This window comes from Callionymus lyra, chromosome 16, assembly GCF_982586985.1.
Source record: "Callionymus lyra chromosome 16, fCalLyr1.hap1.1, whole genome shotgun sequence".
NCBI lineage: Eukaryota > Metazoa > Chordata > Actinopteri > Syngnathiformes > Callionymidae > Callionymus > Callionymus lyra.
Window position 1 is genome coordinate 15701786 of NC_141833.1, and position 19293 is coordinate 15721078.

Here is a 19293-nt window from a genome sequence, read left to right on the forward strand (position 1 = left end):
ACCTCCACCAGGAGGAGGAGCAGGACCAGAACACCTGAGGTCACACTGACAGGTGTGGTAAGGATAAAAAATGTATCTTAAAGCAGTTAACTAAGTTAATAGAGCTAACAAATATAATGCATCTTACTGAGCTAATGGAGCTAACTAAGCTCATGACACATATTAAGTTAATAAAGTGGGAAGAATAAAATAAAATGTTATCTTAATGCAGCAGCTAACTAAGCTAATGGGGCTATCTGAGCTTATGAAGCTAACTAAGCTAATTTCCACACTGGTAAAAATAAAATAATATATCTTATCTTAATGAATCCAAATAAGCGAATGGCGATAACTTAGTTAATATCTCCACAGTGGGAAGAATAACGAAATATATATTATTTTAATGCAGCTAACTAAGCTATTGCATCCCAGTAAGCTAATGGAACTAACCAAACTAATGGAACTAACTAAGCTGATTTCACCACTGTTGGAAGAATATATATATATATATATATTACCACTGGAACTAAGGTAATGGTTGTAACTTAGTTCAACAGTTAAACCCCAACAGTGGGAAGAATAACAACATATATATTATTATAATGCAGCTAACTAAGCTAATGGATTTAACTAAGCTATTAGAGCCAAGTCAGCTAATGGTACTAACCAAACTAATGAAACTAACTAAGCTGATGGAAGAATTCATAAATATATATAATTTTAATCGAACTAAGCTAATTTCCCCGCGGTAAGAATTTAGAAATCAATTTCTTCTTAATGCAGCTAATGGAGCTAAATAAGCTAAGTAAGCTAATTTAGGTATTACAGCTAACTGAGCAGTCACCGGTTCAAAACCATGTTTTAACCTAAACCACAACCTCTTAAAAGACGGAATTTCTATAATCGTCACTTTTTTTTTGTCCTTCATCTTCAGAGAATTCTCTCATGTTGACATTGGCGCTATGGGTGACATTTGTTGAGAGTAAAGAAAACAATTAACGTGTTTGTTTTTGAGCACGAAAAAAAGGGACGACGTGGTCAAAGTAGCACTTTTATTGTTGACGTGATTTGAAAAGCAGACATTATGACAAGTTTGCATATTTAACTGGTTCAAAGGAAAGACGGTTAGACTCGATGTTGAAGCTCGGAAGGCCACTCGTGTAAAGTTGTCGTAGCGTTTCGCCGAAACAACTTTGAAATGTTTCCACCGCTGACGGCCTCGCTCCGTCCGGCTGTCTGGAATATCGTGGCTCGTTTTTTGTTTTGGCAGTTCATTCCTCGTCGGCGCCAACAACAGGAAGTTCAACACGCACGCGGATCTTTGTGCTTTATTTGTGAGTCAGCTTGTGTTAGCGTGTGGCTAGCTGACATGATTGGCTGTGTTTTTTTGGCACAAGTTTGTTTCTCTGGCCGAACGTTCAGGCACATACGCTAATATGAGCTAGGTAGTGTGTTTATGCTAGATAGAGAAGCAAAAACAAGTTGTAACAGCGATCTCAGCTCAAATGTCTATTAGTACAAGGCTAAGTACTTATGATAAAGTTGAAACATTTGTTTCCAGAATTTACTTATAAAAAAAGGAAGTGAAGAAAACCCACTTGAGTATGTATACCCAGTTTGTTGTATTTTGACCAGAGCTACAAGTCCTTACATTTAAGCTAGCTCCAGATTGGCTTCGCTAGAACTATTACTTGTTTCGGAAAGTTCTAGGTGATACTGAACGCAAAGATTTTTTAACAGCAGCGAGTGTAATCTGGCTTTTTTGTGTCAACATGCGGCGCACGGATATTCCAGACAACAGACCAGCGATGCACAAGAATCTCCAGAGGAACACAAAAGTTGAAAAAAGGCACAAAAATCTGCTGAATTAAAACGTTAGCGTGGCGGCGTGTCACAGTGACCCTCAGACGACACACACGCTCCCACGACACCTTCAAGCATACCGAACCTCTCACACACACACACACACACACACACACCGCAGAGGGCGCTGAAGCTTCGGGACATTTATGGCTTTGATCGCTGCACGACAGCCGTCTTCTCTCTTCAATCTCTTAGATAAAAAATTAATATGTCGCAGCGTGACCGGAGATAAGAGCAAGGTTTGATTTCCTGAGGAGGAGAACCCGTTCAGGTTGTTCCAAATATTACGACCAGCACCGTTCTGACGGTGGGAAGACGAGTACCGGAGAGACGGGACAAGACAACCTGGACCTGAACGCCGTTAGCCCAGTTCAGGTCCAGACTCCTGAAAGTGGAAGTTAAACGGTTAGCAGAGATCGCTATGACATTCTTTCACAGAAGGGGGTCCTGTCGGCCTGCTCGGGTCCTCGTGCTGGATTATTGTTTGTTTTTTTAACCTTGACACTGAAAAAAAATTGAGAGAAGCCAGATGTGCAGACGAGGGCTAAGGAAGATTCTTTTGGGGGGTGTTTCTGTTGTTCGGGAGATAAATAGTCCACTAATGAAGATTATAAGATTATTAAGATTATAATTTCACCTTTGTCAAACCTCCACGTGGGAGAGGAGAACCGTGAAGCTGTACACATGCCTAGACTGTCGGATATATCAGATACTTAAACTCTGGATCTAAAGGATGACACTCAGGTCTGCGCTACAGCAGCGGACATGAAAAACATGATCGCCAGAAAAAAAGGCCCTTAATAACCCTCTAGATCTCGATTGATGGTCTCTGGTCTTAAGGGGGTTTAAGATCTGAAAGTCAGTCGACCCTGATTCAACGTCGTCACTCTAGTCTAACTTGCATCATGCTACACGCTTGTTCGCTCATGTTCTCCTGCCAAAAGGTTGACGGGACGGTTTCCTTTGACGGTGAACCATAAATCATCCGTGTGACATTTCTGACCACGTCAATGTCACACGACAATCATTTGTTTACACCAAGAGTTGCAAATTCAATGTGTTTTGTAAGAAGTCATGAGCACGGCCCTCCACATCTTCACGTGTTCTAAGAGTCAGAGAACCAGAGTCGACGTCGTGTTGGTGATCAGAGGTTTGTGACATGGAGAGACGAAGCTCAGCGTAGAGGCACACACACACACACACACACACACACACACACACACACACACACAACTCACACACCCTCAGTAGCCCCCCATTCATGCAGGCCATGCATGAGGATGGAACGTGTTGAGTAGAAAAAGATAGAAAACAGTCGTATTTGTTCCTGAACTGGCGTGTCACAGACAGTCAGGCAGGGAGGTGACAACTGGACCAAGTGTGCACCAGGGCCTGAGCCCCCCAATGGCTCCAGGCAAAGTCTAATCTAGAGATCGCATGCGTTTCCATGCAGTGCAGCGATAAAGCTTTTAGGTGGTTATAGTTTGTGTATAGTGCCGGTTTCACCATGGGGCCCTGGGCCTCCAGGTTTATCTAGCTCATACAGAGTTTACAAACGTTCCAGGCAGTACCGGCAGATATAGACCTTGGTGAGACATGGGGCAAACCTCATCATCAAGGCAAACTGACAACACACTTCGTGGTTCCAGATCTGTCCTGTGTCAAAGGGGTTTGGGTCTAATTTCCGTGTTCACGGCGGCGAGCTCCACACAGCTTCGCCAAACCCCTCGCCCGTTGATGACAGCGGCAGAGGTCCAGCGCTTGGAGTGAACGGGTCCGTGTCTGTGTCCGTCTCCCCCTCCGCCAGGTAGCTGGGTCTGGGCCGGGTCCAGCCACTTTCTCCGCCTGCAACCGGCGCCCCTGCTGAGTTTGGCCCGTCCTGCCCCTCCCGCTCGCCCGAGATGCTGAAGCCACTGGGAGAACGCTCCAGTTCATCATGGGTGACCGACAGCAGGGACAGTGGAGAGTCCCCCCCCCGGCTTGGACCGGTTCGAACTGGCACAGACAAGTCTTGCAGTGAGCTGATGGGAAGCACGGTGGGGCGTTCGGTGTAGGTCGGGATGGCGTCGCGAGGGGGACATGAACTAGGCTCCCTGTCTCGGCGGCACCCCCTGCTGAAACCGGGCGTCCCCTGAGGCATCTGGAAGGACATGTGTGGGAAAGACTCAGCGTAGTTGTAGAAAACTCGCCGTATTCCGCCGTCCACGGTTGATTGGCAGTTCTCCAGGGTCATGTGGGCCATCCCGGCCGAGTCCACCTGCAAGTGCTCGGAGTGCTGGATGTGCATGTCAACCAGGAAGTCCAGCTTCTTCTCCATGTCTTCCACCTGCAGCAAAGGACCAGTGAAGACACAATCACAAAACCTGCAGTGTCAAAACTGTCATTTTTTTCTGTCTGAATTCTTAGGAGCTAATGATTCATTCAAGTTTAGGACACACCTGTCGTTCGACCCGGACGAAACGTCCCATCATGCTCTGGTCTTCTCCATCCTGCATTGCCGCCGCCTTATTCGGGTCCAACTCCTGTCTGGAAAAGAAAAGAAGCAGATCATTTGTGTGAAGCAGAAGAAGTCATGATCGTCACACAAAGTCTTTAATGCAGGTATTGTTGTTCCATTAGCATTGCGGCAAATGGTGTTGTTGCTGATGCTAGCGCTCACCTTGATATACATTTAAAACTAATTCATGCACTAATGTAGGATTTCATTTAAGGCAAAGAGCTTTGGGTCAGTAAACTGAGAAACAAAAGTCTACGTTTGAAGAAGCAGAAAAGTTACAAAACTAGCACTAGCTAAGATCAGCTAACAAACGTGGATTTTTCCGTATGAAACTTCCCACATGTATGACTCTGTTCTTGAGAAACAACAAATATATATATTCACTTCTGTTCAAACATGTGACAGAAAGTGACTTTGCTGACTAAGCAATTATTTAAAAATCTTAAATTCCGCAAAAGATTCTATTTGGCGTCTCAGATGAACACTAGAGTCACATGATGAAGTCCAAGTCAACAACTCTGGACTACGGCCGAAGCCGTGTCTCTATCAAGGGTCTCTGACAGACGCTGGAGTGTGACCTCTGGCTCTGTACCTTGGCGACTGGGATGCAGGGTCATTGAAGGGGGCCTTCTGGGTCTTCTTGTGTTTGGGGGTGAGGAGGGGGCCCGGGGCCAGAATCATGTCGATCCTGAAGACAAGAGCCAGAAACAGGTAAGTCGCTCAGGTGTGGGACCTGCGATAGGCATGAGGCTCACCTCGTCTGCAGGTACTTTATCCTGCACAGCATGTCCAGGTGTCCGGCCGAGTACTGCTCGATCACGTCCTTCACGTCATACGGCCGCAGAGTTTCCTTGAACTTTTTCTTGTTCAGCAGGAACTGCATGATCCTGAAACACACCCGTGTTCACATGCTTCACTCAGTCACAGACCCAAAACCAACCCACAAGTTCCCTGGCCAGAGTATTTACTTCTATACTTCCCAGATCCTAGTTCTAGCATTTATGTAGCTCTTACCTTGAGCTCTTTTAGAGAAGAACCAAAGTCTATTACCTGACGGCCCTGATGACCAGCTTCAGTGTGGGGATCATGTCTTCCATGAGGATGTCGGGGGGGAACCCACGCTCCTCCAGGCCAGGCTCAGGTAGCGCACCGGCATCTGCGGTTGAAACACCAGTCAGAACCGACAAAGCCCAGACGATAAAAACAATGACGTTGTCACCATCTGAGCTTTGCCGCAGAGTGTACGCCTTAATACGGAACGCCGTACGGAACCGCTCCCTGTTGCTGAAACCCGCTGGTTTGGGCTCTTTGGACGGGCTCTCTTCCGACTCGTGCACCGACATTTTCTTCAGCGACGACACCGATGAGCGAGCGTTCGGCAGACGCACCCGCTCCAGCAGACTCAACTTCTGGCTACACAAAATGCGCAAACACAACCCCACGTAAATACACACATGAACGCACACTCGAACTATTGGGTTACAGAAGTCCACATGTTGGACACACTGCAGTGAGAGTCAGGACACCAGAGAACAAGAGCGGCTAGTACTTGAGGAGATGAGGGGGTGTGAGGGTAGGAGGATGGGGGGGGCGAGGAGTGGGTAACATGAGCCTCAGAAGACCACAAGAGTCTCAGTGACTCCCACAGACTAACAATCAGTGTCTGTACCGGGACCAGTTCTCACCTGGACCCAAGACCCCCAGATAAAGAACACAAGATTGGAGTGGTAATTACATACACAGAGAGTCACACACAATGAAGACTCCGGGGGACAAACAAGTTACAAGTTGGAGCTCGGCCAGAGATTGAACACATTGACAAGGGTGTGTGTGTGTGTGTGTGTGTGTGTGTGTGTGTGTGTGTGTGAGAGAGAGAGAGAGGAGACTCCATGTATTTATATGAGTGTGTCTTACCTCACAATAACCTCCAGCTGATCCTTCCTATAATCAGAGAAAAGAAAAACAGAAGAGTTAAAATAACACACAAATGATTGTGTTGGTCTGTGTGTGTTAGTGTGCAGTGTTTGTGGCTATCTGTGTGTGTGTGTGTTTGTGTGCGTATGTATTTACGTGTGTTTTTCACCTGAAGCAAGGCAGGGAGATGATGGTCTCGTAGAACCTCCAGGTGGCGATCAAGTCATCTCTGATGGGGTTGGTGGAGTAGTATCTCCAGGCCGACTGTCAGAGAGCAACTGTCACTCACTGAATTGCCGTGGTTACTGGGGGTTATCTCACCTGGATAAGTCCGGCCGCAGGATGTCTGCGTTTCTCAAAGTGCTTCTGTCTGTGCTGCTCCTGGACCTTCAGGGCCAGACCAGAACCCAGTATGCCCTGAAAAAAACACACCGTCAGTTCTGTTGTCACGTGACCCTTGTCTGGGGGGGGGTGGGGGGCGACTCACAGCGGGAAGGGCGAAGAACGATACTCCAATCAGAGCGAAGGTTCCCGCCAACAACCTCCCTGCCCACGTCTTGGGAGTCTTATCACCGTAGCCGATGGTAGTGAGTGTGATCTGGACAGAACCACTGAAGCTCACACATGTTCTTCTGATGTCATATGACCTGTAAGACCTACCAGTCCCCACCAGAGGGCGTCAGCGTAGGTGTCAAAGTCTTGGGTTCTGGATGCGGCAACTGGGCCATCTGGGTTGGACACATCCGTCGACAGGTCGTCCTTCTCCACCAGGTAGACCAGGAAGGAGGCCAGGATGAGGGACAGGAAGCCGATGTACCAGGCTGTAATCAGCTCCTGCGCCCAGAACCAGATCAGTGACGGCAGGCTGGCCCCGGCCCTAGACTCCGACAGTCCTACCTTGCTGTGAGCGTAGATGGCTGAGCCTAAGAGCTTCCAGGTGCCCCCTCGACGATCCATTCTCAGCATCCGGAGGATCTGCAGAAAGCGGAGGCTTCGCAGTGAAGTGGCCAGAACGTTTCCCTGGTTCCTCACCACCACCACCGGCACCGACGCCAACAGAACAAAAATGTCTGCCCGGGGATGGGGAAAGGTTCAGGACCAGAGTAAGACCTTGAGAGAACTTCTGCGGTCACATTACCCAAGATGCATAGCGGCTTGCGTGCAAACTTCAGCCGGCCCCTCCATCCTTTGTAGCGGCAGCAGCAGCCGGCGGCCCAGACGCGAAGAGCGAACTCGGCACCGAAGATGAAGATGGCGAAGGTCTCCTGAGGAAGGGGACGAGGATGACAATGGTGGAGATGAAGATGAAGATGAGGGCGATGTGTTAGTAGGTCAGTGCCATCACTTCAATTCAAAAATATAGAAATTAGAAACATATTTTTAAATAAGAATATCAAACAAGTGTAAAAAACATTAATTTAATTTGTAATTATGCAAACTTTTGAATTTAATTATTTAAAAAATGAAACAAATTCAAATTTTTAATAGTTAATAATAGAAGAGTTTCAAGAGTTGAAATGTCAAGTCCATCGTTCAATGTTCTTCTTACTTCCCTAAAGAGACTCACCAGGACCACGAGCCAGTGAGCCGAAACATTCTCGTGCTCTTTGAAGGTCGTGAGGACGGCGAGGATCAGGCATCCCAGCACGATCAGGAAGCTGCAGATTATGACACAAGTCAGTTTTCTGCTTTTAACATGAGTCAGCCTTTTTTTTAAAGTGTATACTGGGGGAAAAACAAGTTAGTCAGATGCAAATGACTCTGCTGTGATGTAAGTGGAGCTAATGGCTACATGTGCACTTAGGTTGAATTCTGCATTCAGACTAACAGCGGTCGTTGACCGTGGTCAATAACCCATCTCTCCACATCTGGAGCATCTGACCAGCAGGTCCACAGACATCAGCCAGCACCAGCGGCCATGTTGGAGTGATGGATTATCCTGTTTCCTCCTCTGTCCCCCCCTCCTGCCCCGGGGGGACAGTGAAGCTGAAGGAGACAGAGGTTGAGATTTGGGATCTGCTGAGTGAGCAGAAATGTAACACCAGCATATGCGTGAGTGTGTGTGTAGCCGTTTGTGTGTCTCACAGTGATGTGTGTATTGATGTATTTGATGGCGTGAGTTTGTGGGCAGGTGTGTTAAAAATGAGAGTGCAGAAGAGTGACAGTGTGAGTGATTTTATGTGTGTGTGTGTGTGTGATTATATGTGGGTGTAAGTTTATCTGTGTCTGTGTGTGTGTGTGTGAGAGAGAGAGAGTGGGTTTTTAAGTGTTCTTGTGGGATTTTTAATGCGAGTTTGTTTAGAGTGTGTGTTTATGTGAGTTTGTGTGTGTATTCGTGTGTGCGTGTGAGTGTGAGTGTGAGTGTGAGTGTGAGCGTGAGTGGGGGTGTGTGTGAGAGTGTGTGTGTGTGTGTGTGTGTGTGTGTGTGTGTGTGTGTGTGTGTTCATAGGCCATTGATCATCATTTTTCCAACAACGAGCTCGTTAGTTGTTTTAATTAGATTCATTAAAGACAATTACAGCACGTTATTTAATCGTACTGGAGACAGGAAATTATCTGGCGCCACCTTCAGGTGAGAAACTTTACTACCTCGTGAGCAGCACAGGTTTGCAGAACTGCTCTGTTGATATGTTTGTCAACATGTTGTTGACAGATGATGCAACAACACTTAAGTCGTGTATCACATTGATCAGTAATTAAGGGGTTGTTATGGTAACAAGGTCGTGACAGATGAAGGACTCGTGCTGTAACTGGACCTGAGCGGAGGGAACCAGACGACACTCGGACCTGAACACCACAAACACATGAAGACTCAGACCATTACTGCCCCCTGCTGGTCACTGTGGACCTAAAACTGGCCCCTGTCAACACGAGCGCACACGACGCAATGATTGAGGTCCTGGACTGACCCTGGTCGGGTCAGAACCTCCGGTCTCGCTCGGTTTTAAACGCGGAATCTGGCAGGCATCCTGTCGCCATGGCAACAGCTGCTCATCCTCGTGCTGCATCACCATGTTACCATGACGACAGCCTCCTCCTGTCAGGGATCACCTCAGATATCTCGTCTATGTGTTTCCATGACAACACAACAGCAACTGCGATTGGTTGTTTCCACCACAACAGGTCCTTTATAGTTCGGGCCAGCAGAGTCCACTTGAGTCCACCCGAGTCCAGCGGAGGATCTTCAGAACACGGTATTTAAACTTGTCAATAATAGAACACTAGTGGAGTTTGTGTCTGCAACAAACATCAGCTGGTTAACAAACGCTGACACGTGAATAAAATATACACAAAATATATTTATATTCACAACACTGTTGCCGAGCAAAACATTTTTGCACACACACACACACACACACACACAGACAAATACAAACACACGCCAGCTAGAGATGACAGGACTCGACAAGTGTTCTTGGACCGTGTATTTTCCAAAAATGTTACCGTGGCAACAGTCACATGGTTCCCGTGGTAACAGTGGGAAAGAAGACTGGAATGAGGAGCTTCCAAGAGTCGCTGGAAGACTCGGTGACGACGTCACAGACGGAGAGAAAAACTCTTCGTCCTTCAGAACATGTTTGAAGTAGAAACGCTGACTCAACACTTTGCCGTCCCCCGGCATCCAGCTGTGACGTCCAGCTGTGACTCAGACGTGACACTATGCTCATCCACAGATTAAAATGTATGATCGAACAAGTTTATCTTGTTTCCTTGTTCCCTTATTTCCTACCCTTCTTCCTCATTTCTGATTATCCTTTCCTCTTTACTGGTTTCATAGTTTCCATGCTTGTTTCCTACTTTCTTAATTCCGTTTCCCTGTTTCCTAGTATCCTTGTTTCCTATCTCGTCTCCTACTTTCCTTTTTCGTATCCCTGTTCCCGAATATCCTTGTTTCCTATCTCGTTTCCTACTTTCCTTTTTCGTTTCCCTGTTCCCTAGTATCCTTGTTTCCTATCTTGTTTCCTACTTTCCTGATTCCGTTTCCCTGTTCCCTAGTATCCTTGTTTCCTATCTCGTTTCCTACTTTCATTTTTCGTTCCTCCGTTCCCTAGTATCCTTGTTTCTTATCTCGTTTCGTACTTTCCTTTTTCGTTTCCCTGTTCCCTAGTATCCTTGTTTCCTATCTCGTCTCCTACTTTCCTTTTTCGTTTCCCTGTTCCCGAGTAGCCTTGTTTCCTATCTCTTTTCCTACTTTCCTTTTTCGTTTCCCTGTTCCCTAGTATCCATGTTTCTTATCTTGTTTCCTACATTCGTAATTCCGTTTCCCTGTTCCCTAGTATCCTTGTTTCCTATCTTGTTTCCTACTTTTATTTTCCATTTCCCTGTTCCCTAGTATCCTTGTTTCTTATCTTGTTTCCTACTTTCCTTTTCCGTTTCCCTGTTCCCTAGTATCCTTGTTTCCTGTCTCGTTTTGTACTTTCCTTTTCCGTTTCCCTGTTTCCTAGCATCCATGTTTCTTATCTCGTTTCCTACTTTCCTTTTCCCTAGTATCCTTGTTTCCTATCTTGTTTCCTACTTTCATTTTTCATTCCTCCGTTCCCTAGTATCCTTGTTTCTTATCTCGTTTTGTACTTTCCTTTTCCATGGTTCCTAGTATCCATGTTCCCTATCTCGTTTCCTACTTTCCTTTTTCATTTCCCTGTTCCCTAGTATCCATGTTTCTTATCTTGTTTCCTACTTTCCTTTTCCGTTTCCCTGTTCCCTAGTATCCTTGTTTCCTATCTCGTTTCCTACTTTCATTTTTCATTCCTCCGTTCCCTAGTATCCTTGTTTCTTATCTCGTTTCCTACTTTCCTTTTCCGTTTCCCTGTTCCCTAGTATCCATGTTTCTTATCTCGTTTCCTACTTTCCTTTTCCGTTTCCCTGTTCCCTAGTATCCATGTTTCTTATCTCGTTTCCTACTTTCCTTTTCCGTTTCCCTGTTCCCTAGTATCCTTGTTTCCTATCTCGTTTCCTACTTTCATTTTTCATTCCTCCGTTTCCTAGTATCCATGTTTCTTATCTCGTTTCCTACTTTCCTTTTCCGTTTCCCTGTTCCCTAGTATCCATGTTTCTTATCTCGTTTCCTACTTTCCTTTTCCGTTTCCCTGTTCCCTAGTATCCATGTTTCTTATCTCGTTTCCTACTTTCCTTTTCCATTTCCCTGTTCCCTAGTATCCTTGTTTTCCTTTTTCCTAATTTCCTTCTTGGTTAGTTGGTTTTCTTTCTTGTTCACTGGTTAAATAGTTTCCATGCATGTTTCCTAATTTCCTGTACGTTTCCTTGTTTACTTTCCTATTCAGTTTACTTTTCTCTTATTTTGTTTTCCCATTTCCAAAATTTCCTTTCTTATGTCCTTGTTTCCCTCCTCGTTTACTTTTCTCTAGTTTCCATGCTTATTTCCTATTCAGTTTCCTTGTTGCCGATCTCTTTTCAACTATTCATCACAGTTACTTGTTTCCTAGTCTTCCTTCTTGATTCCTGGTTTCCGTTTCCTATATATTTTTCTTATTTTTCTACATTCCTAGTTCCCTAGTTCTTATGCTTGTCTTAATGGTTTCCTAATTAGTTTTCTTGTTTCCTTCCTCCTTTCTTAGTTTCCTTTTAGTTGTTTCCTATCTTGTTTCCTTTTTCTTAGTTTCCTATTTTTTTCCAGTTTCCAATATTTTCTTAATTCCTTTCTTGCTTCTGAAGACATATTCTAAATTATCTTTCCATGTGTGTATTCATTGATGGGTTGAATGTATGTCCTCTTTTTGTGTACTCAATTGTTAACATTGATAATGCTATCTTTTATTCAGAGCTCAAACATATTATTGTATTTTGTCTGTTGACTTCTGTTTTTTCAAGGCAGCAGGGTTCAAGGGTTCATGGTTCAGGGGTTAAGGATTCAGGGGCTCTGGGCATCTATTTCTTAAATTGTATGGACCTTGACGCCATTGTATCAAAAGAGTATTGGGAAAAGAAGAATATAAGCCTTGTTGAGATAACAAACGTTTACGACTCTTAAAATGTAAAGACACAGAAATTAGGGTCTACAGACCTGGTTTGAGATAACAAGTGTGAAGGAAGTCTGAAGATTCTTTGTTTAGGTCAGTGTTCAGGTCAAACAACATCTGTTGTTCATAATGCAGTCAGATTTAGCAAAACTGTACCCCGAGCTTGTAATTAAAGACTCAATTTACTTCACGTGTCTTGAGGTCTTCAAAAGAAAGGACGTGCTAGAAGATTGGCAGCCACTCTCTGGAAGGATCTGGTGGGTGAACCAGGATTTGAAGGAGACTGGACCAAGCGCTTGAACTTATGGTATTTCTGAATCATTTGCATTTCTTTGTTAACTGTTATATTTGAGGTCTTGTATGGCCTACTTTTGTTATCATTCTTTTACTATTAATAAATTCATTGTTTTAAATCTAAACTTTTACTCTTCCTTGGATCAAACGAATGCGCAGAACTCATTAGACAAAAGAGAGGATTGAGTTCGCTTTACTTCCTAGTTTTCTTTCCTCTTTTTACTTTTCTAGTTTCCATGCTTGTTTCCTCTTTAGTTCCCTTGTTTTTTAGTATCCTATCTCGTTTCTTTGCATATCCATTTTCCCTATTTCCTTCCTAGTTTTCTAGTTTCCACTCTCGTTTACCTTTTTCCTTGTTTCTTTCCTTGTTTCTTAGTTTACATTTTGTTGTTTCCTTTTTTGTTTTCTCAATTCCTATGTATTTGCCCGATTTCCCTTTTCCTAGTTCCCTGACTGCTTGGTTTGTTTCCTAGTTTTCTATTACATTTCCTCGTTTCTTATCTCACCTATCTCATATTTTTCTAGTGTCCTTGTTTCCTATCTCATTTGTCATTTTCCTATTACCTTTTTTTTTGTTCCCTTGTTTCCTATCTTGTTGGTCAGATACAACATTGAGGCCGGAGGTCATGGGTTTGAAACCCAGTAAGGGAACCAGATTTCCTGATGATCTCATCCTCTGACTGTGAGACCTCCATAGACCTCTTGAGTCCCAACACCCCGGCAGAGTCCAAGGGATCCACACAGAGGGAGTGAGGGTGAGGCTGGCGAGTGAGGGAATGTTAAGGGGTGAGAGGAAGGGGAAGTGTGGGGGGGGGGGGTGAGGATAAAATGTTTCCTGTTGCAAACAAACATGAATAAGTGATGAGAGTTCCGTAGAAGCTCAGTGCAGAGTCAGCCTCGCCAGACGCCTGCAGTTCACTGTGATGTCACTTCCTGTTCAAGGCCTCTGTTAGGAAACACCCCCAAACTGGGGCCAATACCAGGATTCCACAAAATGAACACAACAACAACAACAATAACAACACTGCATAATCTCCACACAAACACAAGTCTAAGTAGCTGCAGCTCATTCGTGTGTGTGTGTGTTTGTGTGTGTTTTATGCTGCAAAATATGATGAGTCAGCTTTTCACATAACTCACAATCGTTTCTCTACATCAGCGCCCCCTGGAGACCCATTAACACGTTAATTTGTTACTTTGAAATTTGACTGAGCGTCGACACGCGAGTGACGCACACGTGAGCGTGTTCAAGTGTGTGACCGGGACACACACACACGGAGACGAACGCATTATTTTGGGACTCTGGCGGAGACGCTTCCTTTATTTCCCCGAAGCTTTGTTGTTGTCGTCGTGCTGCTAAATAAAAAACAAAAGTGATGAAAATGAAGTTTCTGTGCGACGCCTCGGCAGCCGAGGGACACTAATGAACACACAACAGTGTCTCACACACACACACACACACAAAGAGATAAACAGGAATGAATGAGGGAGATGTTTCAAACTTTCCACAAAAAACGTTTGGTCTGAACCCTGTTTTTCCTGTGACCAGAGGTGGATCCACTGTCTACTGCAGCCAGTAAGTTCATCCTCCTCAGGGTCCCCCTGACCCCTCCCCCCACCCCCCAAGTATTGATCCGTGTGAGTGTGTGTGTGAGATCAAATTACGTTGCCTGTCATGATGCTTCTGATAGATATCAGAGATGTGATCTGTTTACTGCTGCAACTCTCCGGCAGCGAGGCAGTGAGTCACATGATCAGAGCTGGTCCAGAACCAGACGCCCGGGTCACGGGTCCATGTTCGTGAGTCACTTCATCATGTGAAGGACTCTCAGATTTATGTTCGGATCGTACATCACCGACGACGAGCTCCTCCCGGCCTTCACCTCGGACTTCACTCATACACGCCCCCTGGTGGCCACGTGTCAGTTCAAGGAACTTTATCGGGAATTCTTCATGGTTTCTGATCTCTATTCCTTGTTTCCTAATTTCCTTGCTTGGTTCCTTCCTTGTTTCCTCATTTCATTTCATAATTTGTTTCTTCTTCCCTAGTTTCCAAGTTCACTTCCTTGTTAACTTTTTTCCTTTTTTTTCCTTCCTTGATTCCTAAACTCTATGTTGTCCCTTATTCCCTCCTTGTTTCATTGGTTCTAGATCCCTTCCTCGTCCACTTGTTTCCTAGTTTTAATGCTAGTTTTACTGTTCCTTTACTTGTTTACTAGTTTACTTGCTCATTTCCTCTTGCGTATTAGTTTCCAATTTTGTTTCTCATATTCTGGTTCCTATTTTCTTTCGCTCGTTTCTTATCTCGTTTCCTTTTCAAGGGTTTCCTTATTTACTTGCTAAACTCCTTGCTTCCTAGTTTTTTGTTTCGAATCTTGTGTATTTGTTTCCCAGTTGCGATGCCTATTTTGTACTTGTTTCCTAGTTGCAATTCTCGTTTCCTAGTTTTACTTATTTCCTTTCTTGTTTCCTAGTTACCTTTTAGCCTTTTTTGTTTACTTATGTCCCAGTTTCCTATTCTTTAATTTGTTTCCTAGTTTACTAGCTCAATTCGTTGTTTCCTATCTCACATATTTGTTGCCTAGTTTCGTTCCTTGTCTCCTAATTTAACTGCTCATTTCCTAGTTCCCTCTTTCGTTTCCTTGTTTCCTCTCTCCTTTCTTTGTTTCCTATCTCGTTTCTGTCTGAACCTGGCGGTGCTGATCCTCATCCATGAATGTGGTCAGCTCCAGACTGACACCACTGATCGGTTTCAGGAGTTTCCGTCAGTGGTTCTCACAGGTGCTAAAAAAATCATGAGCCGCTCAATTATTAAGTCTGATGTTCTCGTGTCCGTCCGAGCCTCGGGGAACAAAAGAACTGCTGCGGACCCAGGACTCCGTACACAAGAAGGTTAACCTTTACGACCTCTATCAGAACCAGGGCTCCAGAAGATGGTATTCGGAGTAGAGCGCACGAATATTAGTTTGTCGGCCATGTTGGAGGGCGATGACTTTTTCGACGGCACAAAAATATTACGAGCGACGCTCCGAAAAAGAAACGCACTCTGGTGCTGGATGACCTTGAGGACGCCGCAGTCGCAGGCAGATGTTCGGTCGTTAGCTGCTGCTGATTCAGCAGATTCTCCTGAGACCAGGACAGGAACTGGTCGACACCGACGTGTTAGTTCACGTTCAAACATTTGGTCGTTTCTTTCGTGAATTTGTTCAAAGTTTTTAAGTCGTTTTTTTATACTTGTTGTTCATGTGTGTATACTTTGTTGAAAAAAAAACCTTAGTTTACCCCAGGGCCGGGTCTAGACAGGCATGTATGAGGGGGCAGCCACAAATCTTGAGGGGGCATTGTGCTGTTACTTACTTACTTACATGTAAGTTTGAGGGGGCACAACATTTATTTGAGGGGGCCAGGCCCCCTCTTTCCCCTGCCTAGACCCGGCCCTAGTTTACCCTGATCGTTTGTCTGTTGTACGGTGGCTGAGAGGTGCAAAATAAATAAACCAATTCACAAAACAAAACAAACAATCAATAAAACAAATTACAAATTTGCAAAACACACATTAGCTTAAAAAAATAATAATAATCTCAAAACAAAACACGCAATAGCTAAAACAAATTCAAATTCTTCTGTGATTTTTTTCTTTGCAATTTTTGTGTTTCTTTTAATATTTTTTGTGTTTTGTTTTAGATATTTTTGTGTTTTGTTTTAGAGATGTTTGCATTTTGTTTAAGCAAATTTCTGTGTTGTGTTTTACCAATTTATGTGTTTTGTTTGAGTAATTTTTGTGTTTTGTTTTAGCTATTTTTGCGTTTTCTTTAGCAATTTCTAGATTTAGTTTGATCAATTTTTGTGTTTTGTTTTAGATATTTTGGGGGTTTATTTTTGTGTTTTGTTTTAGCAATTTTAGGGTTTTATTAGCAATTTTAATGTTTTTTTATAGCATTATTGGTGTTTTGTTTTAGCGATATTAGGTTTTAATTTAGCTATTTCTGTGTTATCAATTTCTGTGTTATTTTTTTGCATTTTTTGTGATTTGTTTTAGCGATTTTTGTGTTTTGCTTTAGATATTTTTGTGTTTTGTTTTAGCAAATTTTTATTCAGTTTACCCATTTTGGTGTTTTCTTTTAGCAATTTCTGTGGGGTTTTGTTGAGCGATTTTAGTGTTTTACTTTTGCTATGTTTCTGTTTAGTTTTGTCAATTTGTTTCACTGATAGTTGGTTTTTTGAATTGATTTATTGGTTTCGCACATCAGCAACTGTACAGTCGTCTATAAAGATGCAAAATCTAAATAAAGATTGAATAAAAAATAATGTTTTGGGGTCAAACGAGTCTCAACTGGACGACAATCAGCCTCACTTGAGTCACAGACTTAGAGGTGCTGATCCTCATCCAACCGACGTTCGTCTGAACCTGGAGTTGAAGGTTTGATTCCCTGGATCAGCTGACTCACGCTCCGGGGGCCACGAGGGAGGGCAAAATGTCAGACTGGTCTGGATGACCGGAGGTCAAAGGTCACCTCCGTTGCTGACGCCTGATAACGCTGACCCGGCTGCAATCGGGTTTACACATCGTCATGGAAACCAGAGCCGGTCGGGGTTATAGTCGCAGGAGCACAACGGTCAGCAGCTGCCGACGGGAAGTGATGTCGACGTCATGTGACCCCGGGCGCGATGAGACTTTGTGTTTGTTGTGTTGACAGTTGTGACATCACAGCGACATCACACCCGGTGTGACACCGAGAGGCGACTGTGAGTCGCACAGATGGAGACGATCACACGTGTGGCTCTTCAACGCCACACAAACACAAACACTAACATATATCCGACGGGATCGTCGGCACGCACGGGTCAGCACCGGAACTTTGGACCCAACGCATTGACGGTTCTGCTAAGGTACAGGACAGTGTGTGTCAATGTTGTGTAGTTATTTTGTGTTAGATTCTTTATAATGTAAATGTTTGTTTGGATGTTGTCGTAAATCACTTCTGTTGATGTTAAACACGTTTAATTTCACGGTTTTTCATACACAAACACAAGGGTTCTCAACATATTTAAATTGTAATTTTGTTTTTAATACTAATGCAAAATAGATAAACATAATAATAATGTTTTGTTCCAAGAAAATACATTTATTGCTTAAAAGAAAGTACATTATGGGACAACAATTCTAAAGTAATTACAATTTAATTAAAATTTTCATTGAAGACTCGAACAAACTTTCTATATTTAGGCTCAAATGGATAATTTCAGTTATTAAAAACAACTTTTCTCTCTCTTTTTGATATAATTTGTTTCAAGAAATCTATCAATATTAGGTCAAATATTAACTATAAATGATGGTGTCATAAGTTGCTCATAAAAAGTTCTGGATCCAAGTTTTAATGGAGACGAAACTTAACGGATCTTAACACGACGAAGGTTTTCGAGCCATAACGCCCTCACGATAAACCATGACTCAAACACACACACACACATACACACACACACACACACACACACACTCGGTCAGAACCAGAAGTTGGGAGAAAGTTTGGACTCACACGAAGGCGTGGTACAGCAAAGCCCATCCTCGCGGTCGCTCCAGAGCGTCGTACAGCTGGTTCTGGATCCTCCTCCGTCGGATGTTGGTCCTCTTGGTGGGTCTGCTGTAGTTGAGGGGGGTCTTGGCCAGCAGCCCGATCGTGAGACCCTGGGAGCCCCTCTTCTTGAACTCGTCCCGGCCCGGCGCCACCAGAAGCAGCGCTCCATCCTTGTCCGTGGGCCCGGTTCCGTGGTGATCCGGCGTGTCCCCCCCCGGAGGCAGAGGCGGCTTCCTCAGCTCCTCAGAGCCGCTGGCGACGCTCCTGGACCGGAGCCCCATCCTCAGTGCTGGTGGCCCGCGGTGGGCAGCATGCCATGGTCCGGGGTACGGATCCGAGGAGACACCCCCCGTCTGGAACTCAGCCGCGGGTCATTTGAGGATCCCGGTCCCGGGGAGAAGGGAGGCGCTCAGGACTGGTTCGGAAAAGGATGGAGAGGGGAGCGTTATTGTTTTGAGGGGGGGGTGGGGGGTCTGGTTACGAGGTGCCGACTAGACAAAAGCTTGCGCCGAAAAACCCCGAGTCATCCCCGAGTGGTTCCGAGTCATCGGCGGGTACTTATGATTAAAAGTGTGCGGGGATCCGCGGGTCCGGTCCAACCTCGGAACCCGCACGCGACAAGTGTGGTCCGTACACGCCGAGGACAAAGAATTCACATGTACGTGCACGCGCGCACACTCACCGGCAACGACTCGGGGTCTCGCCTCATGTCTGACGGTCCGGGAGAAACCATCAGGAGGAGAAGGAGAAGAAGAAGGAGGAGAAGAAGGAGAAGGAGGTCGGTGTGAGTCGAGAAGGAGCAGCCGAGGGAGATGATGAAGCTCCTTTGCGCGGCAGCGACGTGCGCGCGGACGCTGGGAGCGTGAGCACCTGTCAAGGGAGGAAAAAAAACAAATGTCGACGCGGGAGCGCGCACGAGCCTGGTCACGCACACACGGCGGTCGCGCCTCCGCGTCTTCTTCAGTTCACGACCACTGTTTTTGAGGGTCAACACATGTGACGTCAGCGACACGACCAGACCTTTAAAAGGTCCGTGACGTCATTCTCGATGTCGAACTTAGTTTTGAGCGCGTGACACCGCTCGTGACGACGCTCACCTGAAGACACCTGGAAAGACTTGAAGACACCTGGAAAGACTTGAAGACACCTGGAAAGACTTGAAGACACCTGGAAAGACTTGAAGACACCTGGA

General features: G+C 44.9%; 1 protein-coding gene across 1 annotated transcript; it reads right to left on the reverse strand.

Moving 5' to 3' along the window:
* Positions 1-1055: 1055 nt before the first annotated feature.
* On the reverse strand, positions 1056-18849 carry kcnq3 (potassium voltage-gated channel, KQT-like subfamily, member 3). The gene is made up of 16 exons (XM_087811553.1): positions 18784-18849; positions 18063-18516; positions 7821-7911; positions 7392-7518; positions 7151-7323; positions 6914-7087; positions 6741-6851; positions 6575-6670; positions 6423-6517; positions 6254-6280; positions 5559-5752; positions 5390-5495; positions 5095-5226; positions 4932-5027; positions 4281-4368; positions 1056-4168 (listed from the first exon to the last, which is right to left on the reverse strand). The coding sequence occupies exons 2-16, from the start codon at positions 18380-18382 to the stop codon at positions 3533-3535; spliced, it is 2466 nt and encodes an 821-aa protein (XP_087667679.1). The 5' UTR covers positions 18383-18516; positions 18784-18849; the 3' UTR covers positions 1056-3532.
* Positions 18850-19293: the final 444 nt, after the last annotated feature.